The sequence below is a fragment of the Podarcis filfolensis genome (assembly GCF_964270895.1).
Source record: "Podarcis filfolensis genome assembly, chromosome: 16".
In the NCBI taxonomy this organism is placed as follows: Eukaryota; Metazoa; Chordata; class Lepidosauria; order Squamata; family Lacertidae; genus Podarcis; species Podarcis filfolensis.
In genome coordinates, this window is record NC_139620.1 from 25,845,796 (window position 1) to 25,870,636 (window position 24,841).

Below are 24,841 nucleotides of genomic sequence, written 5' to 3' on the forward strand. Positions count from 1 at the left end.
TTTTAGCAACTGTAACCTTGGTTTAAGGAGCCATTTGATGCCTATCTTATAATATATGAGTTTTTAACACTGATTTTATCTGCCTCAAAGCAGAGTTTCAGCATAATAATTCTACAAAGTATTTTAGGCTGAGATTTAGATATCAAGAAAAAACCAGTTTGCCCAGCTGGGTTAGGCCTCAGATTTATGCATTCCCTCCTCTCTAGTTCATGAAAATGATAATTGCCATCTGATAAAGTGGATTCTGGTCCACAAAAGCTTATACCATTATATATGATAGTTTTTGAGGAGCTACATGAGTCTTTGTTGTTTTTTTTGCTGCAACAGACTTAACACTGTTACCTCTCTCAGTATTAATTTGCTGAGACATCCAAATCATGGCTACTGCAAACCGTAAGTCCTTTTCAGATGACAAGCTGAGGATAATGAATGCACACTTGAATGGAGGGAAGTGGGATCATAGCAACAGCTCCCACCCACTACTTACATTCAGGTTATAAATAGATCCTGCACGTGTAAGAGGTGTATGTGCATAAGGACCAGTGATTTAAGGGGGGGCTCTTTTTTTAGAAGAAAAATCATTGCTATATTTTTGGCAAAAAAATATCCATGTCTATTTCAGGAGGTCAGTTAGTAATATAACAAATCAGACTGGGCAACTGAAATGCCTACAATATTATTTAGATCTAAAACTACAATTTTAATTAATGCTTTTCACGCAACTATCCCTAGAAATCATATATATTTCTGTGAATAATGTTCATGCTAATATTATTATTTCCCCAGTTTATATACCACTTAACACTTCAGTCTCTAAGTCGTGTACAGTAAACAGATACAAGAAAAATAAAGCAAGTTAAAACTAACCTTAAATCAAAATACCTTCTTAATCTGCCTACTCCATGTCTCCCTTAAGCTGAGAGAGCAGCCAAAGGGCGCCTTCATAGGTAAAAAACTGCACTCAAAAGTAAGGGTGCTTCATGCACAAGCTCCTTGCAAATTAAAAAAAACAAAACCTGACCTGACCTGCAGTTTTTGGACTGGTGTCTGGACTGGAACATAGTTGATTTTAGTATGCTAACAGTTTTCAGTGTCTTCAATTTTTGATTTAAAATCTAAACTATGTAAGGGATGTATAAGCTATTAGTATTCCAATTTTTAAAAAATCACATAAGCCTCTGAATTTGTTTGATCACCATATTTAAATCACACATGTCTATAGGACTGCAGCACAAGTGAACATTACTGAGGGAGGGGAAGCCTAATATTTCAATTCAACTACTTTTGGCTATTTGTGGGGGAAGCTTTTCATGTGTTTATTAAGGACGCAAAATTAGCATGACCTTATTTCTTACTTTGGTTTATGACTTTGCCTCTTTTCCATTCCTCCTCAAAACTCAACCTTCCTGGTAAACCTTTTCATCACCCCACTAGCACATGTCATTAAAGCAATCCTGTGCCTTCCATTTCCAACCCCCTTCCTTTGTTGTTTCCTTGTGTCTATTTTAGACTGTAAGCCCCTTTGGGGTTGGGACCTGTCATACCTGTTCTTTGTAAAACAGCATGTACAGTAATAGTGCTGTAAATAAATATATAAATGCAAGTCAACTAAACATGCTCAACAAGGCCCACTTAGCTCTGTGTAAAATTGCCTTGAAGGCTTTCTAGAAAAATTTCTAGAAAACCCACTAAGTTTATTCTTGGTATGAGCTTTCGTTTGCATGCACACTTCTTCAGACACCTGAAGAAGTATCTGAAGAAGTGTGCATGCACACGAAAGCTCATACCAAGAACAAACCTACTTGGTCTCTAAGGTGCTACTGGACAACTTTTTATTTTATATTTCTACTGCATCAGACCAACATGGCTACCTACCTGAATCTAGAAAACCCACATTACTGGCTTTTCCATACCATCAGGAAACCTGCTTCTTCAGCACCCCCAGTAACACTGAAAAAACTGTGCACACATATCCTTCCTTCTACATTTTATTTAATCCCAGGATGCACATAAGAGCTATTCGGACACTATTCAGAATATACATCAGTCAAGGGTAGACACTGTCAATGAAATATCACATCTCCCCATCAATTATCCCTGGTTTGTTACAGCTATTGGTTTGCTTCCACACCAAAACAGAAACTATAGTTAGAAATCTGATTTGGAAGCAAACTTTGGTTTGCAGTAACCATAGCTTACCTCAAGGTTGGCTCACCTTTAGACCTCTAGATGTTGGTCAACTACAACTATCACAATCCCTGGCCATTGGCCATGTTGACTGGAGCTGATGAGAGTTGGCATCCAGCAACTTCTGGAGGGCCACAGGTTCCCCATCCCAGTTTCCCTGATTTGGACATTACAGCAAACTATAGTTATAGCAAAGCAAAGTGAAGGAAGAAGTCCAAGACACAAGCCTAACCATCAAACATGGATTGGCGGCTATCTGTAACATCTGAACCAGGTCACTGCCATGTGCCCAAGACCAACCAATAAAGTTCATAGTTAAAAACTGATTTGAACCATTATCTTCCCCATCTAAGTCATCATCCAGAATCCACACACCATTTCTTGGATGATCACATCACTTTAAAACCTAGCTCCCTGCAATTTTATTATGAAACACTATATTTAGAAGAAGTGTGCTTGTGGGTACCAGATGCTAGGAGGAAGAGAAGATGGTACTCCCATCACACCCTCTTGTGCAATTTCAGAGGCATCTGGCTGGCAACTGTTACAAACTGAAAGTAAGTCTAGCTAGCCCTTTAGTTTAGCAAAGGGACTAAGAATATGAACCACCAAGACCCTAGTTCAAATTTTACTTCAGCCAGAAGTCCCTAGACAGTCCCAACTCAGGTCATTCACTTAATCTCCTACTGTGGGATAATAACAATGTCTGATAAGAAACCAACTCCATCCTATATAGGTTAAGAACTTTCAGTCAGTGCTCTTATCAACCTAACATGACTTAGGAGGTTGTTGCAATGATCACAAAGATAATGTATAATAGAAGGCACAAAGTAGAAAACACTTATTTATCCAACAACTGGGGTTTTTTTTCTTAAGCACTTTGTGTGACATTAGCTCCAATGTTATCCATCCACCTTGCATTCAAGCCTATGGGACTTACATCCCAAGCAAATCTGCTTCGGGTCAGGCTGCAACTATGCATAGCTGCTCAAGAATAAGTCTGTGATACTTACTTTTCAGTAAATATGCAAAGAAATAGGAATGCTTTTTTTCAAACACAATCTCTTCTATTACAGCAGGGAGACATCAGAACATGACTACATCTGCAAGGTGTGTGACAAACTATAGAATATTTCACAATCAGCCCTTCACCAAAAGCTTATATTGGAGTTGTCCCCATGACCAAGCAAATTATAACCACCACATCATCAAGACAACGTAAGCTTATAGTATTTGTCTTCTTCCTTTAATCCAGGTACACTGCACCTGGACCCTGAGAAAGATGCTTCTACACTTCCGCATTTTTAATGTAAGAAATTATCTTCTCAGAGACACATTTGTGCTCTTTCACTACCAGGCTTCTAAATAACAACTGGTTGGTGGCAAAATAGATTGCACCATACAGACAGGTGTCTCTAATTCAGTCTAGCAAGTGGTGAAATACATCACCACCCCAATGTTGTGCACCTGGGATTTTGTGGCGCCTTAAAATCCAAGTAGTTTTTTATAACAGGATCTTCTGTAGCAAGCACCGCGGGAAGGAGTGAAACTAGTGTATATATACACTTGTAAATTTTTTCATGGTATGAGAATCAGATTTTGCAAGATGCATAAACACATACTGAATACACACCAGCCAAACACCACTGCCCACTTACTTCATGCATCTGAATCAGGAGGCTCTTCACAGTAATTTGTAAAATGTTCAAGTTATCAAAAGATCATTATTACATGGCTACTTTTCAATAACTTGGGAATTAGGAGACAACTATGAATGAATCCCACCCCCATAGTATGCTTTGATACTTCCAAAACACAAACAGCCCAAAAAGCTGCAAAAGGAGGCAAGTGAGGTTGCCAAGCCACTCGCAGGAACCAGCAAGGGCAGCTTTGCCAGGAGCCTACAGATCCCACTGCTCTCTCTCTCTCTCTGACACTGTGTCAAGTTTGGACGAAATAAACTTGGGGGTGGGGGGTGCGCCAGGCTGCCAACCTCTCAACAGGTTGCTGCAGCTCGGCCTTTCCCCATGGCAGATCTTTCCTGCTTGTTTACGTCCTATCGCCTCATGCACAGCAATGAACGTCCATTGTAGGAGGCATCCTTCGGGTCCAGCTGGTGGGTTTAAAGCGGGGTAGGTCAGGAAAAAGAGGGGAGAAAGAGAAAGGAGGGGTGGCGGCTGCTAGATGCCAACTTCCCCACGGGCCTTTTCTCCTGTGCCTTTAACAGCAGTAGTAGTGGAATATAGAGCCACCTCGCTCAGGGGGGTGTGGGGAGAAAACTATTCATATGGGGGAAAGACCTGCCCCGCTCGCTCTTCTTCCCTTCAGCCAAGGACCGGAGCCTGCTTTTGAGGCCGAGAGCTCTCGCTCCCATGGCGGGAGGGAAGAGGCCGAGGCGGCGGTGATGGGCATTCCATGGAAGCCCCTCCATAGGCAGGCAGAGAGATGCTCCCCCACTCGGGAGAGGCCTAGCAGCAGTAGCGGCGCCTCCTCACCAGGAGTAGGTCTGCTCCGCCATGGCGCCGGCGCCGGCCGCTCCTCTCCCTCCTCGTCCTTCCCGTCGTCGTCTTCGTCGTGTCCTCCTGGCTCCCTCTCCCCTTCTCAGAGGGCTCAGCGGCGGTCCCGCTGCGGCTCCCGGCCCAACATGGCGGCCTCGGCGGCGGCGGCGGCTGCGGCGGCAGCTGAGAGGCGAAGAAGGGAACCCCCTCCGCCCGGGCGGAGACGCCTCAGCGGCAGCCGCGCCACACGAACCGCAGCGGCAGCAGCTGGGCCGCGCTCCAGCGACGGCGGGCGGGCCTCATGACCGACGGCTACCACGACGAGGAGGCGGCGGCGGCGGCGCTGGCCGAGGTGTGTGAGGGGGAACGGGCGGCCAACGAACAACTCCGAAGGCGAGACCGCGCTTGCTCGCTCGCGCGTCCTCGGGCGGCGGGGGGGGGGGGGAGAGGAGGAGGAGAGAGAGCGCGAGGGGGCGGGGCTTGATAGGGAGCGCGCGCGCACACCAAGCCAGGCTAGCGACGCTGGCGGGTCACGTGCTCACAACAGGCTCACGTGTTTCGACGCAGCAGCCTTTGAGGAAGGAGTCAGAGACAAGGGAGAGAGACAGGGTTTTTCGTCTTTATATGTTTGTTTGGAGGGCCGGCGCGCAGCACGCTGTGGGATATTGTTGGGATGAAGGTGAACCGGCAGATGGAGGCGAGTTTAAGGAGAAGAGGGGGCGGGGATGATTAAGATGATATCATTGCGCCTGCGCGGCATCCACCCGCGGTGGGTAGAAGGGATTCTTTTTTGTTTCCCCCGCCGGGAATCGACGAGTGCGGCGAAGCTCCTTCGGAAAATGCAGGCGGGCGGGCGGGCTGTTTCTCTCACTCGCACCAGCGAGTATTATTAGTATTGCTTTGTTATTAGCACATGCTGTTTACAGATTGTTCTGTTTATATATGAGCTGGCAATATACACATATACTTTATATAGCATTGTTACTATTATTTATTAAATTTATTAGGCGGTGTTTTTCTGTCATAGCAACTTAAAATATGTTAAGCGGAAAAACCACACACATATATATACATTGAAACCAGCGTTTTAAAAAATCAATTGTGTTTTGTAAAGATTGTTTTATATTTTTTTATTATTTTTCTTTTTAGAGAGAATCGTTTTTTGTTTCTTATAAATGAGTTTGAATTTTAGTCTTTTAAAATGCTAAAAGAACTTTCAATAAAATTGCTATATATATAAAAAAGAAACCATACTTTTTTAAAAAATCTAGGAGGATCTAAAACAATTACAATAATTTTATAGCATTGTGCAGCATTGTATTATATTTGTTACTTTTGCATCCTGCTTTTTCCTCAAATGCAGCATACATGGTTTGCTCCATTTAATCCCTACAACAAGCCTGTGAGGTAGGTTGGGCTGAGAGTTCACGACTGGCCCCCAAGGTCGTTTAGTGAGCACGTGGTGCTACGGAACTTACCACCAACCTAAAGGTAAAGGGACCCCTGATCATTAGGTCCAGTCGTGACCGACTCTGGGGTTGCAATGCTCATCTCGCTTTATTGGCCGAGGGAGCCGGCGTGCAGCTTCCGGGTCATGTGGCCAGCATGACTAAGCCGCTTCTGGCGAACCAGAGCAGCGCACGGAAATGCCGTTTACCTTCCCGCTGGAGTGGTACCTATTTATCTACTTGCACTTTGATGTGCTTTCAAACTGCTAGGTTGGCAGGAGCAGGGACCGAGCAACGGGAGCTCACCCCGTTGCGGGGATTCGAACCGCTGACCTTCTGATCGGCAAGTCCTAGGCTCTGTGGCTTAACCCACAGCGCCACCTGCATCCCACCACCAATCTAGATGGCTTTTAAAGTGGCTTAGACAAATTCATGGAGGAGAGGGCTATCCATGGGAACTAGCTAGGATGGCTATTCTCTGCCTCCAGCAGCAGCAGCAATGCTTCCAAATACCAGCTACTGGAAATTGCAGGAGGGGAAAACGCTCTTGTACTGGGGTCCTTCTTTGTGGGGGCATCTGGTTGGCCACTGTGAGAAAAGGATGCTGGACTAGATGGGCCATTGGGCCTGATCCAGTAAGCTCTTCTTATTGGCATCCACAGCAGCTGAAACATCTGATTGTAGGCTTTGGAGATGTCCATAGGTGGGATTTTGTTTTTAAGCTTCAATGTGGGTTTCTATTTAATTTTATTCTGTTCTAAGAGATGGTGGATGAACAGTGGAGGCTGGTCCATTAGGGCAAATGGGGTTCTGCCCCACCAACCATATTCTGCTCTCAGCCAGCTCCCACCTGCCTGCCTTCTGTTTTGGAACCGGCTGTCAGTTTCCTCCTCCTCAGTTTCAGCATTGCTCTTGTTGAACTCAGCAGGAAAGAGGATTGGAAGAAACCTATAATTTGTTGGCTCTGCCTACTTGTTTGGGTTCCTTTCGTTCCACAGCCATCAGTGAAGACCAGTGAACTGTGTTGTCCTTCCTCCCTACTTGTGCTTCCTGAATATTTTTCACATTTACTGGAAGCGCAGAACTATATCCGAAGATGCTGCTGGCATACAAAGTGGCCGAGCTGTTCCTTCAGCCTATGTATATTATACATAGGCCTTCTAGGTGTAGATTCAATGCAGTGGTGTAGTTCAAATGATGAGGACATAGGAAGCTGCATTATACAGTGGGAAAGAGGATTTTGGAAATATGTAGACCTTTAGTCCTGATCCCCCTAAAGCGCTCTAGAGTCCTTGACAAGGACTCTCCAATTAAGAAGAAGAAGAAGAATTTGGACTTGATATCCCGCCTTTCGCTCCCCTTAAGGAGTCTCAAAGCACCTAACAATCTCCTTTCCCTTCCTCCCCCACAACAAACACTCTGTGCGGTGAGTGGGACTGAGAGACTTCAGAGAAGTGTGACTAGCCCAAGGTCACCCAGCAGCTGCATGTGGAGGAGCGGGGAATCGAACCCAGTTCACCAGATTACGAGTCCACTGCTCTTAACCACTACACCACGCTGGCTCTCTTTTGGAAGACAAGAAGAGCCTGCTGGATCAGACCAATGGCCCATGTAGTTCAGCACCCTGTTCTGGCAAGCCAGATACATGTGGGAACCCTGCAAGCAGGACCCAAGCACAAGAGCACTCTCCCCTCCTAAGCTTTCCAGCAACTGGCATTCCGAAATATTATTGCCTCCGAGAGCATAGCCATTGTGACTAATAGCCATTGATAGCCATATTGAATTTGTCCAGTCTTCCTTTAAAGCCATCCAAGTTGGTGGTCATCCCAGCCTCCGGTAGGAGCAAGTTCCATAATGTGCTTTCCTCTGTCCTAAATATTAACAACATTCAGTTTCGTGTGATGTCCATAAGTTCTAGTGTTAGGAGAGAGGGAGAAAAACCTTTCTCTATCCACTTTCCCGATCCTATGCATAATTTTATAAACTTCTATCATGTTCCAACCACTGATGTCTTTCCTGATAGGGGAGTTGCTCCATCCCCTTTATCATTTTGATTGCTCTTTTCTTAACCTTTTCCAATTCTGCAATAACCTTTTTCAGGTGAAGCGACCAGAAGTATACACAGCCTTATTCTGGATCTCTGGACACCCACTTAGTTTAAGAGGAACAATTGCAATGACTGCTGAAAACATGATTATTTATTACTGCATTTATATTCTACCTTTCCTCCAAGGAGTTCAAGGTGGCACACATAGTTCTCCAGCTCCTCATTTTATCCTCACAACAACCCTGTGAAGTAGGTAAGGTTAAGAGGCAGTGGCTGGCCCAAGGTAACCCTTAGTCCTCTTATAATGGTGGACATATTCTACATTGCCATTACAGTCAATCACCAAGTCTGTAGTCATATTCTGCCAATAAGCAGAATCATCACTCTTAACCATTTTTACAGAGAAAGAAGTGTTTTCTTTAAACGATTGCACTGTTATTTGACAGGTGTCAGATGGTTTAAATTTCTAAGTGATGCATTTGATGGTACAAAAGATGCCAATGCAGATGACATACAGCCAAATACAATTGGAATTCGGGCTACACAGGGCAGCACCTGCAAGACACCAGAAAGAAGACCAGTTTTGACAGCTGTTAAGACTTCCCCAAAAAGTTATATGGCTTTAGTCATAGGTTTAGTTTCAGGGATAGTGGATTCATTTGCAGTTTTGACTCAGGTTTTGTCTCTTTAATTTCAAAAGATGCCAACAAGTATCCCCTTTGGTTGAAGAGTCTCTAAATTTTATTGGGGGGGGGAGGCATTGTTAGATACTCTTCTTTACAAAGGGTGCTGATCTCCAAAAAAGATGCTTTTCTTTTATGTACATGGTTTTTTCCACAATGATGTATCTACTGGTAAGATAAAAATGATATACTTAATATATCTAATTGAATTAATTTAATAGTTAATATAACTAATATTAATTATTAGTTATATTAATCACTTGCATCCACCAATACCTTGATTGCTGTTATAGCAGATGAATCTCATGGGGCATCCAGAGCACAGTCTAGTCCTGTTGTGTTGGATGAATTTCAGCTGATAAGGCTCGAAAATGTGGACAAGGTGCTCAGATCAGTCAGGGCAAACACTTGCACTCTACACCCTTGTCCCTCTTGGCTGATAAAAACCACCAGGGAAGGAACAGCTGGCTGGGCCAGGGAGGTGATTAATGCCTGTTTAAGAAAGGGGGTGGTCCCTGCCTGTTTGAAAGAGGCAGTGGTAAAACCACTCATTAAGAAACCTTCCCTGGATTCGGGAAACCTAAGTAACTACCAGCAAGTTGCTAATCTTCCTTTCCTGAACAAGAGGTCGCAGACCAGATCTAGGTGCATTTGCTAGAAACTGATTTTCTGGATCCATTTCAATTGGGGTTTAGGCCCGGTTTTGGCACAGAAATTGCCTTGGTTGCCCTTTATGATGACCTCTGTTGAGAGAGAGACAAGGGAAACATGTCCCTGTTAATTCTTCTCGACCTCTCAACAGCTTTTGATACCATGGACCATGGTATCTTCTGGAGCGACTGTCCAAACTAGGGTGGGTGGCACCGCTTTGCAGTGGTTCCAGTCCTACTTGGATGGTCGTTCCCAGGGGGTGTTGCTTGGGGCGTGCTTTTCAGCCCCGTGGAACCTAAAGTGTGGGGTTCCGCAGGGCTCAATCCTATCCCACACGTCGTTTAACATCTACATGAATCCACTGGGTGGGGTTATCCGGAGATTTGGAGTACATTGTCAGCAGTATGCTGATGACACTCGGCTCTATTTCTCCTTTACATCTGCAGGTGAGGCAGTAGAAGTGCTGGATCAGTGTCTTGCATCGGTAATGGACTGGAAGAAAGCCAACAAACTGAAACTAAATCCAGATAACACTGAGGCACTGTTATTGGGTGGTTCCCTAGACCAGATGGCTGGGAGGTCACCTGCCTTGAAGGGGTTACACTTCCTTTGAAGGAGCAGGTTTGTAACTTGGGGGTAGTCCAGGATCCTTTGCTGTCGCTCAAGGCTCAGGTGGTCTCAGTGGCCCAGAGTGCCTTCCATCAGCTTTGGCTGGTGGCCCAGCTACGCTCCTATCTGGACAGGGATAGCCTAACTACTGTTGTCTATGCTCTGGTTACTCCAAGGTTAGATCACTGCCATGCGTTATACGTAGGGCTGCCTCTGGAGACGGTTCGGAAACTTCAGCTACTGAAGAATTCAGCAGCCAGGTTGCTCACCGGAGCAAGACGATTTGATCGTATCACACCAATCCTGGTCTGACTGCACTGGCTACCAATTAGTTTCCAGGCCCAAATCAAAGTGCTGGTTTTGACCTATAAATCCTTGACCGCAATACCTCTTTCCATATGAACCTACCCAGATCCTGAGATCATCTTCTGAGGTCCTTCTTCGTGTGCCTCCTTCTAGAGAGGTCTGGAGGGTGGCAACACGAAAACGGGCCTTCTCTGCAGTGGCTCCCCATCTGTAGAATGCTCTCCCCAGAGAAGTTCGCCTGGCGCCTTCATTATACACTTTTAAGCACCAGGCAAAAAAGTTCCTTTTTAACCAGGCCTTTGGTTGATTTGACTGATAACCTATGCCCTTTTAAAATGTGGGTGTTTTTTGGAGGGGCAGTTATTGGGTTGCTTTTATTTTGATTACAGTGGAACCTCAGGTTACATACCTCTTTGGTTGCATATTCTTCAGGATACAGATGCAGCGAACCTGGAAGTAACAGGATGGCTTTCGGCGGCCGCACCTGCACAGAAGCAGGCTACCGCTGGCCGCGCATGTGCAGAAGCGAGCTACCGCCCCATGCGCAGAAGTGGGCTACCGCCCTGCGCGCACGTGCAGAACAGGCACCTCTGGATACAGATTTTTCAGGGTGTACACAGACCCCTGGAACAAATTAAATTTGTATCCAGAGGATCCACTGTATATATTTTGTGGTTTTATATTTTGATTTTGTTCTGTGAACCGCCCTAAGGCCTCTGGGTTTAGGGCAGTATATAAATTCAAATAAGAAGAAAACATAAATTTATAATATAATATATCATCATATCATATATACAGATTTATATTATCTGTACAGTGGTGCCTCGCAAGACGAAATTAATTCGTTCCGCGAGTCTTTTCGTCTTGCGTGGTTTTTCGTCTTGCGAAGTTCGGTCCGTCGCAACTGCACCTCTTCAAGCGGCTTTAAGAAAAAAGGAAACAAACTCGCAAGACGTTTTCGTCTTGCAAAGCAAGCCCATAGGGAAAATCGTCTTGCGAAGCAACTCAAAAAACGAAAAACTCTTTCGTCTTGCGAGTTTTTCATCTTCCGAGGCATGCGTCTTGCGAGGTACCTCTGTAATGAAATAAATATTTTTCAATTTAAACAATGTATCATTGTATTTTTAAAAAAGTAAAACATTTTTGTCATTTTTCTCTCTCTTGACACTGACTTTCACCAAGGTTGATAATACTAGGAGGCAGTATGCTTCTGAATACCATTTGTTGGGAATCACAATTGAGGAGAGTAGTGCTGATGTTCTCTGGTCCTGGTCGAGGGCTTTTCTTTGGGGAATCGGGTTGGCTGCTGTGAGAACGGTGCTGAGCTGGGTGGGTTCCCCTTTGGCCTTAACCAGCAGGCTCTTGCGCTCCAAATCAGCTTTCATTGTGCACCCTTAATTTGCTGCAATACAACTTGAAGATAGTGATAGTCAAGTGTCCTCAGAGTAGGTCCACTGAAATTAATGCTCTGACTAATTTAGGCCCATTAATTTCAATTGATCTACTCTGAGAAAAATTTTAGTTGGATAAAACCCAGTAGAACTGCCGTTCCTGCAGTTTTAATAATGCAGAAAAATAATGCATTTCCCACACCCACCAAATGATTCTGTCTATCAAAGAGGAGAGAGAGGAGGGGCTGGAAAAGATATCACGACAGAGAGAGAGAGAAAGGGGGGGGGGGGATGCACGCTCCCTATCACTCCAGAACCCTGAAGTGAACACATTAAACAGAGTCTCTTCTCACTTCTTACCCTTGAGAAGTGCCCAAGGGACTTTAATAAGACTACTTTAGAGTAAGTGGTTTGAAGATTGCAGCCTGTATGACCACAGCATCATTATGATGTGTCTGCATTACAGCACTCGCTGGCTCTCTTGGGAAAGTTGCTAGAAAGGTTAATGGCATAATTACTATTATTACCATAATGATAATGAGTGGAATTGCTTCATCTACTTTAAACACTGTTAAGCCTCATCTGCTCCTCCTCAGCAGTCTTTTTTCCCCACTGGGACGGGATGGAAACTCGGCAACGTCGTCGTCTGGCCTATGGCAAATGAATGTTTCCCACATTGAAGGAAGATGGGGGGTGGGGGAGAGGGACATGAAGTGAAACAGGCTGGAGCCCAAGTTTCACAATTTTGCACATGTCTGCTGCTCATTTTACACTTGTTTTACTGCTGACGTAAGCAGGGCTTCTTTGAGAGTAGTTCTGGAGGAGACAGCTCTGCTAGGCTGCAAGCTTGCCTTGGGGCACCAGCTACAGGTTGATTCATCAGTGGGAACCAAGTTTAGTGGTTTGATAGTTAAGGGCACTTGGGTTTGTTTGAGGCTGCTTTGGTTTGAAATGATTCCTCTCCTAGAGAATGAAAAGATCAGTACACAAGAAAGCTTCCTTTTTTAACAGGGAACTGAATCTAACACTTGAGTAGCAGCCTATGACTTGTGCTTATGATGGCATTGAGGTGATAAAAGACCTGTCTGCTTTCAATGCTGTCTGGACCAGGTGTCAGCAAACTTTTCCAGCAGGGGCCACTGTCCCTCAGACCTTGTCTGGGGCCTGACTATATTGGGGGGGGGGGGATGAATGAATTCCTATGCCCCACAAATAACCCAGAGATGCATTTTAAACAAAAGGACACATTCTACTCATGTAAAAGCACACCGATTCCCAGACTGTCTGCGGGCCGGATTTAGAAGGCAATTGGGCCTGATCCAGCCCCCGGGCCTTAGTTTGCCTACCCATGGTCTGGACTCTGGACCTTTGATAGTTTAACTGCATACATAATTCTTTGTTTTGAACTGGGCATGTTCTGTCGCTTCCTTAAAATATAAGAAGAGCCTGCTAGATCAGACAGAAGGCCCACCTGGTCCAGGATCCTCTTCTCACATTCAAAAGGCATTTCTGCCCCTGCCCCGCCCCCGCCCCCAAATATTATGGGTATAGCAGTTTGGTATAGTAGTTTGGTATAGTAGATTCTCGAAGCTACAAGCATGAGTCTGACCAAACTGCGGGAGGCAGTGGAAGACAGGAGTGCCTGGCGTGCTCTGGTCCATGGGGTCACGAAGAGTCGGACACGACTAAACGACTAAACAACAACAACAACAGTTTGTTAAGGCTTGTTAACAAAGCCCACACAATTTTAATATACATTTATTTATTTAAAATGTACCTCACTATCCAGTAAAAAAACCCACAAATCTCTCGAAATGGCATTAAAGTCAATAGGTGAGATCCAATTATATCCACAGTAGGACTGGGTGATATATCCTCCAAAACCATTTTGAAGTCCACATCATGATACTGGTTTCATAGTTTCTGACCTGGCAATATACTGTATTGTGAAACTGTGTGTGTGTGTGCACACGCATGCTATGCAAAATAAAATAAAATACAGTGGTACCTCTGGTTACGTACTTAATTCGTTCCGGAAGTCCGTTCTTAACCCGAAACACTTCTTAACCTGAAGCACCACTTTAGCTAATGGGGCCTCCTGCTGCCGCCGCGCCGCCAGAGCACGATTTCTGTTCTTATCCTGAACCAAAGTTCTTAACCTGAAGCACTATTTCTGGGTTAGCGGAGTCTGTAACCTGAAGCGTATGTAACCAGAGGTACCACTGTATGGAGAAAACTGTGAAGCCAGCCAATGCCTCTACATAGCTCCATCCTTCTTTCAGACATGGTGATATATAAATACATTGCGATGTTTAGCTGGTTATATATTGCGATGTTGAAAATCAGATATCACCCAGCCCTAACGTGCCCTTGAATTCCGATCATGCCTCTTGCTTGTCTGGGTGGAGGAGAGAGTGAGGTGTGTAGAAGCAAGCCTACTGTACAAAGGTAAAGTTTGCACTCATTGTTTCACCCACTTTTTATTCTGCCTCTGGCCTTGCCCACTTTTGGCATGTGGCCCTTCTAAGGTTACTCAGAAGGGAATGTGGCCCTCCGCTTGAAAAAGTTCCTCACTCCTGCATCCGATGCATCAAACAGGCTGTTTTAAAGTAGTGCAACAGGTCAGTTTGGCCACTAAGTGGCACTCTTCTTTCCGATACCAACAATGTGCACATCCTATCCACATTTTTCTTCGGTCTTCCTGTCTTTCCGTCCTGGATAAAAGAAGAATCAGAAAGCCGGCAGTGGAGGACAGAAACCCCCAGCCCTGTGCTTCTCAGATTTGCTCTCTGCTTCTAAATTTCTCTAGCCCCAACTCAGCACCTACGCTGAAGCAGTTGCATGTGTTTGCTTGGCTGCATGCACCTCGTACATTTAAAGCATCTTTTGCACGACAACTCCCATCAGGCCCTGCCAGCCCAGCCGTACGATGCTGGAGTTAATGGAAGCACAGCCATGCTGGATGGGGCTGATGGGAGATGTAGTCCAAAAAAACATGGGTGCAGGCATGCATCAGGTTGGTGAAGACTGATCTGTTGTAAGTCGCCATCATAGAATGTTAGAGTTAGAAGAGACTCAAAAGGTAATTTGGTCCAGCCTCCTGCAATGCAGGAATCATAACTAAAGAATCCCTGACAGATGGCAATCAATATAGATTGCCTTGAGGACCAATTGACCAAAAGCCTTTTAAACCATAAGCCAAGCCCTGGACATGACAAGTTTCCCTGTGGAAAGCTGGTTCCGGCCAGGTTGTATAAGTTACCTGTCAGCTGCTGAGGACAGGTGGGTGTAGAAACTTTGGGTGGAGCTACCAGCCCAGTCATCAAGGGAGATGCCTGGCTTGGTTCTATAATGGGATAATCACAGGCCAGGAAGTAAATGGGCAGGATGAGATCTGTCAAGAGCTCTTTCATTTTGTGTACCTGAGCTGCCAAATAGGAGTATGTAATACACAGATTGTCTTTTAAAGCACCAGGGCAAAGGTTTTCAACCATTGTGCCATGGCACCCTGGGGTGCCTTGAATGATGGTCAGGGGAGCCACGGGCAACACTGGCCTCAGTCCCTCTTTCCTTCTTTCCCTCCCTCCTCTGATGTCCTCTTGTGTCTCTGCCTCCCAAAGGTTTATGCGGCTGTTTGTGCAACAGCCCAGGCTACAAGTTCCCCAGGCAAATGGTGCCTTTAAGGCTGGCCAGGGAGTGCTGGTTGCCAGGAGCTCAGGTGGCCTTGGAGTAAGCAAGCAAGCAAGCAAGCGGGTGAGGGATCTCATCCAGTCCACCAGCCCTTGCTGCTGGGAATGGACAGACAAGTCCCAGGCCCTTGCGGGGCAGTGGGAGAAAGCACCTCTCTTTGTGGCTGGGGGCACAGCTAAGAAACCAGGGACAGCAGCAGCGGCTGCCCAGAGGACTCCAATGGAGAGGGGAGAGGAGGAAGAGGGAACACTCCACAAGGGAGGGTATTCGAAAAAAGGGCGAAAGGCTGCCAACTCTGCAAGCGAGGGGTGACATAACTGGGCTCCTGAGCCCCACAGGAGTGCCACAGAAAGAATGTAGTTGGGCAAGGGAGCCATGGACTCAAAAAGGTTGAAAACTAGGGTATCCAAGGGCAGGCCAGCTCCCTCAGTATCAACCATCTTGGGCCTTATGATCAGTAGGGGAGGCCCTGCTGGTGGTGCCACTACATGGAACTGTCCAGTTGGTGCTGATAAACTACAGGGTCTTCTCAGTGGTGGCTCCCTGTTTGTGGAACACCTTCCCAGTAGGAGAGGTGCATCTGTCTCGCTCCTTAACAGCATTCAAGAAGATTGTATTTTTTAATTTTTTTTAATCATGTTCACCCAGGCCTTTGAAGGCTGACAGATACCGCTACTGGCAACCAGGGGTTTTTTTTCAGCTGGAACTGAGTTCCAGCACCTCTCAGGTGGGCACCATTGTCATTCTAAGAGAACAAGGGTGGCATTCATGGTGAGTTCTGGCAGTAGCACCTCCTTTTCTAGAAAAATAGCACTGTTGGCAGCCATTAAATTATTTACTGTGAGGATACTGAATTGCTTTGAAATGTTTTCAGATGTTCCTACATGTTTTTAAAAAGCTCTGCTGTTTTCCTGCTTTATTTCCCAACCTGGGCTCTTTTGCAAAAGAGGGGTGGAAGTGTTACTAGGCAAAGTTCAAAGTGTTACTATAATAATTATAATAAATAAACAATAAGATTATGGTAAGATTATCAATCGAGGGACGCAGGTGGCGCTGTGGGTTAAACCACAGAGCCTAGGACTTGCCGATCAGAAGGTTGGCGGTTCGAATCCCCGCGACGGGGTGAGCTCCCGTTGCTCGGACCCTGCTCCTGCCAACCTAGCAATTCGAAAGCACGTCAAAGTGCAAGTAGATAAATAGGTACCACCCCAGTGGGAAGGTAAACGGCATTTCCGTGCGCTGCTCTGGTTCGCCTGAAGCGGCTTAGTCATGCTGGCCACATGACCCGGAAGCTGTACGCCGGCTCCCTCGGCCAATAAAGCGAGATGAGCGCCGCAACCCCAGAGTTGGTCACGACTGGACCTAATGGTCAGGGGTCCCTTTACCTTTACCTAAGATTATCAATAAGAATAATTAGCAACAATACAGTAATTTAACATTTTTGAAAAGTTAAAATAATAGACTAAAAATAGATTAAAACTCTAATCAACTTTCTAAACATCTGGACAGACTTGTCTAAACCAAAATGTTGTAAGCAGGTGCCAGAGAGTACTGTGAAGGTGCCTGCCTGATAATATAATAAAAAATAATAATGGAATTGTAGAGTTGGAAGGGATCCTAAGGGTCATCTAGTCCCCCCCTTGCAACACTGGAATCTCAACTAGATCATACATGACAGATGGCCATCCAACTTCTGTTTGAAAACCTCCAACAAAGAAGAGTTTTACCACCTCTTGTGGGAGTCTGTTCCATTGTCAAATAGCACTTACTGTCAGAAAATTCATCCTGATGTTAAATTTGAATCTCCTTTCTTGTAACTTTGAATCCATTGGTTTGGATCCTAGCATCTGAAGTAGGAGAAAACAAGCTTGATCCATTCTCCAAGTGAAAACCCTTTAGATATTTGAATATAGGGCTATCACATCTCCTCAGTGTAGCTGCAATATATACCGTACTTGTCTTTTATCTTATTTTTTAAAACATGGGTGGAAATGTGTAATTGCAAAACTGCCCTGGGAATTGGATTACTCAGGTTTGTTTTTCATTGGCAGTCATTTTGGTTTTCCTATAAAGACAGACCTACTGAATTTGTACTTTCTGAAACAATACACAGACTGAAATGCAAAACCATCCTTCAAAATTTTTTTCCAAATTTTGCAGTGCAGTTCTCTAGCCAACGAATGTGGAAAAAAAATTGTATTGACTGGGATAAAGTGTGCATAAACATGCATATATTAGGAGAAAATAACATAGGGAAATATAACATATTATGGAAAATTGCATAGAAGTTTGTATATTGTTTTAATTTATTAGTCCAATTACTTTTAAACTATCATCTTTTTAGCTTTTTGTATTTCATCTGTGTTGTTTTAATTTGTGTAAGTCCCCTTGAGTAGGAGTCTGGGGGAAAGGCTGTATATAAACAGCAACAAGAAGAATTAAAAATGCAAATTAGGAGAAATTTGCACCAAAATTCTGATGAATTTTCATGAGGACTTTTAAAAAAAACCACAAACTGATATGGAAATATGAAGAACTGAATTTACACTTGGAAATATGAACAAGTGAGGGAAACCAAGATTGATAGATCCACCCATCCCTGGTGGCAGCAGAACGTGGGACAGATAGGTTGTCATCCTCAAGTCAAATCTATCATGAACAGCGTGGCCATGCCCTTCTGCAGCATATTTTCATTGCAACAGGGCTTCTTCCGGAAGACAACCTCCTGATGGACCCAGTGAGTTAGGAGCTGAGGGAGAGAACCATTTGAGGAGGAGAGGACCATCTACATCTCAGAATGTGCTGGGCCAGCCCTTTCTATACTTTCCAGCCGCATCCCAAAGGTACATAGGAAGCTACCTTATACAGAGTCAGACCATTGGGCCATCTCACCCAGTACTGTCTACACTGACTGGCAACAGCTCTCCGGGGTTTCAGGCAAGATTATTTCCCAACTCTGCTTAGAGATTCCAGGGACTGCTTCTGAGCAGATGTTCTGCTACTGAGCTTGGTATCATTCTATTATGTACCTTTCTAGGAGATGCCATTAAACTTCTTCCCATGCCCAGATCCTGCTCCTCTCCACCACCACCTGGTCCCTTCTTTTTCTTCAAGAGGTGTCTCCTGTGCGGCCTCATCTCCTTTTCCTCCACTCTTCTTCCCCCTCTTATTTTTCCTCTCTCTCTCCCTCCCTTCCTGGGCACTTTGTGAACTGCTGTTGCAGTGCCGAAGTCCAAAGTTCAGTAACTTGCCTAAGCACACAGATAAATATGAACCTTGGAGAATTTGCATTGCTCCAATGTAAACAGATAGGCGAGGGTCCCTTTATCAGCACTGACTCAGGACAGTTGTGGGGGGTCTGAAGCTGCTTTTTTTCCCTCTTGGGGAATTTTTTTGTTGGGGGGGGGGTTTGCAAAGGCCGAACCTGCTGCCATTTCTATTCCGCTCCGACGGGTGGCTTCAGAAACATGGTGTAGCAAACACGGGGATCTGCGTCGAGCACGTCAGAAAAACCTCGGGCCTTAGGAGAAGCGGCCAGAACTAAAAGACCATGGTTTCCAAACTCACTCATCTTCAGGTGGAGCTGCTGGGGGCTCTCCTGGAATCTGGGCTGAGCAAGGAGACACTGATCAAAGCTCTGATGGAATCGGACCCCTACCCACAGCATGGCGACAGCCAGCAGCGTACTGCCAGCACCATCCAAGTCGAGAAAAGAGAACCCTGCACAGAACTCACGGCTCTTGCCAATGGGATGGGGGAGTCCAGGATGTCCGAAGAGGAGACCTCTGACGATGGAGAAGACTTCACTCCGCCAATAATGAAGGAGCTGGAAAACCTAAGCCCAGAAGAGGCTGCACACCAGAAAGCCGTGGTGGAAAGACTCTTACAGTAAGGGCATCTCCTGCCTAATCTCTCTCTCTCTCTCTCTCTATCCCTTTTTATCCTCTACCTTCTCAAATCACCCTAACCCTTTTCTTAGTGCTAGCAGCCGATCTAAAGGCATAGAGATTCATGTTGTAGCACAACTACTGGACAAGAACCCAGCTTCCCTGTCTGAGATCATTCTAAATAAAAGGTAAAGTTAAAACCTAAAATTTCAGGCCCATGCCAACAGAGTGCCCCAAAGTCCAATTCAGATAAGAAGGTACTTCTTTAGGTGAGGAATAACTTTGTAACTCACTCAGCAAACATCTCTTTTTTTTTTATCCTGTCCGCCATTTCAGATGTTACATGGGAGGTAGAAGAGTTAGCCTTGTAGATCCCAGAATCGTTTTTCTAAACCTGAGCAAGCAAGGAACTATCTTCGGGCAGTTGGGGTTGATGAGCATGGGGAACTGCCCGCATAATTGTTCCTACAGCAGAAGTGTTCCAAGATGTGAAATGAAGCGCCATAGAGTTGCCATCATGAGACATGTTCCCCAAACACACAACACTCTTGCCCTCAGTCTCGAATAACTCAGATAAGCCATCTTGTCGTTACTGACAAAACAGGCATGTTCAAAGTATGCGCTGCCAGCCTTGGACAAAGACAGGATTCCCTAGGAATTCATGCCAATGTTCCTAGCAGGAAGGTTGTGACCATTCTTTCCTATCTCCCTTACTTTCTTTCCCACTCTTGCTAACCAGAATATATCCACAACCTACTTATAAATGAGCTCCATTTGGAGGTGGGGGGAGTAAAAATGTTCTTTTAAAATTCCAGACTGTTGTCAAATCTAATAATATTTATTAGGGGCTGGGGGAGAATCTCTGTACGCAGGGAGGGGATTTACACGAGCTCCTTCGGAAGGGCTCCTCGGGGAAAATATGGATGCAAAAACAGCCCCTTCTGTTACTGATAGGGAGAGCTTGTGAAGACCACAGCTCTGATTTTGGGAGCAAATGGAAGGCGGGTCAATGGGGAATCTGTGGGATAGCTCATTCAGTAGAGCATGAGACTCTTAATCTCAGGGTTGTGGGTTCAAGCTCTACGTTGGACAAAAAGATTGACAAAAACTAAGCAAAGACCTTTCAATAGCCACCCCTGTGATGCAGATCCTAATGGAGTCACATTAATTAGCTGTACTGCTTTTGCTTCTGAGCCCAGTGTCACAAGCAAAGCAAGAGACTCTTCTTACCTGTGAGTGGAAGGAGAAAGGCCTCAAGACTCCAAAAGTCCTTTTCTTCCACCATTGTTCCTTCTTGTCTTGTATTTTCTTTCTTTCTCCTATTTTTAACCGCATCCACCCCCTCAAATCATCTTTCTTTGCTCATTTCCCCTTTTGGGGGTCGATCTTTAAAACTCCCCGACTCCCAAATGACCCCTTGCATCACCCCACCTTTCCCCTCCACCTCTCCCAGAGTCTGTGTCGAGATCTAGGGTCAGTTTGATTTCCAAAGCCTCAGGACTGAGCTGGTTACTAATTATCCAGTGGCTTTATTATTTCTCTTTTGTCTTATAAATTTATAAACGAAAAGGCTCAGATAAGCTTTTTGATCATTAACTTCTGATGATTTGTCAGGTGTCTCCTCTCAGAGGAAGCCAAAGGAGTCAGGAGAACACCTGTTCTCCTCTCCTCTTTTGTGATGGACATCTGTGAAAAGGTGAAAGAGGGCAAGGATCGTGCTATTAGGGTTTGGAAAGGAGCGTTGTGGGTGGGTTCACACTGGGCTCTCAAGTGATGGCAAGCCTCCGATGCTTAGTGGGCTGTAGTAAAGGCAATTCAACTAATTCATGAAAAATGGATTGCAACTATGAGGACACAACATTTCATATGGCATATTTGAGCATTCAAAGCACTTCACAGGTATTATCTCAGTAATCCTTCCAGCAACCCTATTAGGTAGGTCAGTACTACTACTATTCACATGCATTATCTCCAGCAGAATATAAAAACATAACAAAACATCAAATGTTAAAAACTTCCCAATACAGGGCTGCCTTCAGATGTCTTCTAAAAGTTGTGTAGTTCTTAATCTCCTTGACATCTGATGGGAGGGCGTTCCACAGGGAGGGCACTACCAACGAGAAGGCCCTCTGCCTGGTTCCTTGTAACTTCACTTCTTGCAGTGAAGGAACCGCCAGAAGACCCTCAGAGGTAGACCTCAGATCTCAGCTTATTGATGGGGGTGGAGACACTCCTACTAGGTAGGTCAGTAGCATTACTATTCTCATATGCAAAGGATCAAGGCTAAGGGAGTGGCTTCTCTAAGGGGCCTCCCATATGTCCTTTTAATTTTGGGTTCATTATTATTTTTATGATGGTATTGGGCATGTTATACCCAATTATACCGATCCTGCTTTGAGTACTATTTGTGCCTGCACAGGTTTTAGGGTGGGCATGCTGATTCCTTTCCATTCAATGGATCTCCAGTAATGTCCTGGTAATATCCTGTAACCTTTTATACCACAAATGTTCTGGGCAGGGGAGGAAGGGTGTTGCACTATAGTGCTAAAGTGCCCCTCTAGAAAGCAATAAAACAGCAACACAAGGGAAGCAGAGTAGAACAACCAATAAACTGGAATGGTTTAGTGTGGATGGTCCAGTATAAATCCATCACTAGTGCGCTGTTATTGCATCAATGCCGTGTTGCAGAACACAGACACACACACATACCAGTCTGGATGGACCCTCTGCCCACTGATGTGAACTCTGAACCAGAGATGAACCAGTTCACACTTGGAGCCACTCCACCAGACCACTCCACCAGGTTTAGACAACCAGCTCTTAGTTCTACCTTTATCTGCTCGGTGTGTTTTAATGAGAGGGAGTGTGATGTATTGGTGAGAGCAGCCTCCACAAATTCAGTTCCACCTAGCTGCTTTGGCCTGCAACATATCTACATGGTTGTATTATGCTGGAGTTGATGGCAGTTATAAAAACAAAACATCTGGAAGGAACCAGGTTAAGAACATAAGATGAGCCTGTTGGACCAAGCAAATACTCCATCTAATCCAGCATCCTGCCCTCACAGTAGTCAACCAAGTGCTCCTAAGGGAAACCCTCAAAGCAGGACTCAAGCACAAGAGCACAACCACCTTCTGCCATTTCCAGCAACTGGTATTCAGAAACATGAGTGTGAAAGCAAAGCTAGTAGCCATCAACAGCCCTCTCCTCTGTGAATTTGTCTATTCCTCTCTTGGTGTCTTCCAAGTTGGTGGCCATCACTGCCTTCTGTGGGAGTGAGTTCTATAGTTTAACTATGTGCTGTGGGAAGATTTGGGGAAACTGAGAGAGGCAGAGTAGACCTGCGTTCAAATCCTCACTCAGCGACAAAGCTCACTTGGTGACCTTGGGCCTGTCACCAACCTTCAGCCTGACCTATCTCAGAGGGTACTTGTGAAGATGAAGTGGAGAGGGACCGGGCTATGAACTCTGCCTTGAGCTCCTATTTTAGGAGAGAGTGGTGTGGTGCTTGGAACCTGCTTGTGGGCTTCCCCCTAGGGGCATCTGCTTGGCCACTGTGAGAACAGGATGCAGGACGAGATGAGCCACTCTTCTGATTTACCAGGCTCTTCCCATGTTCTTAACTATATTTAAGATGTATACAACAGCTTTTGGAGGATGCATCCAAAATGCTATGGGACTTAGGGTGGTAATAGTTGAGAGTGGCTGCCTCCTCGTTGCCCTTCTAGTGGCAGGTGAAGACTTTTTTGTCCCAACTGGATTTTAGGAACTGACTATTTTTAATAGGTTAGAGTGGCTGCCCCCTTTTTGTCCTTTTACTCACAGGTGAAGAGTTTGTTGATCTAATTGGCTTTTAGGAACTGCTTTTAACAAAAGAGCTGGCACCACACTGTTTTTATTGTAATTATCTGTGTGTTTTAAATAGATTTTTATATATAGTTTTAATTCTAAGAATGTTTAATTTTAATGGTGTTTTTTCTATGTTTTTAGTTGTTATTATTTTTATCTGTAAGCTGCCTCTAGTCCCTGCCAGAGTAAAAGGCAGGGTATAAATAAATTAATCATTAAGTTCAAGCCAACAGGGAATTCTGCTGTGCAAAGCGCATAAAGTTAATAGGAATAAGGCAAGAACATAGCAGTGCCCCGGAGGTCTTTCCAAGGTTCTGCTTATGATGGCATTCAAAACCTACCACTTGAGGTGGCTGCCTCACTTTGTACTGTGTCTCAGGCCTGATCAATCAGGCCATTAACATCAAGTCTGATGTTTTAAGTTCATGATCCAGTTCTATCCCAAACTTGGGTCTGTAACATTGGCAGGCCAACCTCTGGGTTGCTTCATATTAATTTTCATGTTCTATAGCTAACTCCTCGTGCTTCACACAGCTCAGGAAGAGAGCAAACACATGCTCAGCCATGCCAGATGATTAGTTTGCTCAATCCACTGAAGCAGTTTGGACTTTGGCTGTAGCAAATGTCCTGATAACACCAAAAGTACCTAGGCAGGTTTTACAGCTGAGCTAACTCCCTCACCAGGCCTTCCCCCACCCTACGGAGAGGGTGGGGTTTTTCCCCCCATAAAGGAAAGGGACAGAAGAATAACTGGAATCAGGCACGGCCTCATGTAGGAACCAGCTGCCTTATACTGAGTCAGGACTTATCAGTCCATCAAGCTCAGTGTTGTTGACACTAACTGGCAGCTGCTCTCTGGGGTTTCGGGCAGGTGACATTCCCAACCTAGCCTGGAGATGTTGTCAGGGATTAAACCTGGGACCTTTGGATGTAATACAGTTGCTTTACCCCTGAAACACAGCCCTTCCCCTGAACAAGTTGTTGCCATTGCATTTACAAAGAGGACCAGGAGTGTTTGGAACAATCTTAACAACATCAGAAAAGCTTGCTGGATCAGGCCAATGGTCACCCACTCCAGCATCCTCTTCTCACAGTGGCCAGCCAAATGCCCCATAGGGAAACCTGCGAGCAGGATTCGAGCACAAGATCCCTCTCTCCTCCTGTGGTTTCTAGCAACTGGTAATCAAAAACCTTGCTGCCTCTAACTGTGGAGGCAGAGCACAGCTATACTGACTAGAAGCCATCCATAGGCCCTATCCGCCACGATAGTTATTGTACTGATACAGCACAAAAAGGAATTAGAGCAACATTTCCATTGGTAAGAGTCGAGTATTCTGACAAGTGAAGCTAAGAATGTAATTTAAACATCAGTGGGGAGACCGATATAGCCCTCTTAAGTGCTGTAAATCTGCTCCAGCAGTGGGGGTTTTTTTCCAAAGAGTGTCCTTCTGCAGAAATATTAAAAGCTGACCAAGGATTCCTCTCAGGTTGGCCAAACCAATGTGATGCCCGCCAGATGTGTCTGGGGCTGATTGGAGCTGGGCTCAAAATACACCTGGAAGGCACCCTGTTGGCTACCTCCCCTCCTCTTGGGA

The 24,841-nt window shown here is 45.1% G+C and overlaps 2 protein-coding genes across 4 annotated transcripts in view; one reads left to right on the forward strand and one right to left on the reverse strand.

The window, feature by feature from the left end:
- SPPL3 (signal peptide peptidase like 3) overlaps positions 1 to 5,195 on the reverse strand; it is a 37,655-nt gene extending 32,460 nt beyond the window's left edge. Inside the window, exon 1 of the mRNA XM_083590438.1 lies at positions 4,683 to 5,195. Within this exon, the coding sequence (XP_083446564.1) occupies positions 4,683 to 4,705 (23 nt within the window). The 5' untranslated portion in view covers positions 4,706 to 5,195. The remainder of the gene's footprint in view (positions 1 to 4,682) is intronic.
- HNF1A (HNF1 homeobox A) overlaps positions 1 to 24,841 on the forward strand; it is a 215,194-nt gene that overhangs the window by 175,013 nt on the left and 15,340 nt on the right. The window contains exons 2-3 of one of the 3 annotated variants that reach the window (XM_083590167.1): positions 3,264 to 3,297; positions 3,443 to 3,496. Coding sequence is in view for 1 of the 3 variants with exons in the window: in XM_083590166.1 (XP_083446292.1) it covers positions 19,061 to 19,398 (338 nt within the window). In the remaining 2 variants the exon portion in view is untranslated. Of the gene's footprint in view, positions 1 to 3,263; positions 3,298 to 3,442; positions 3,497 to 18,476; positions 19,399 to 24,841 lie in introns of all 3 variants that reach the window. The other 2 variants (XM_083590166.1, XM_083590168.1) reach the window with 2 other exon arrangements.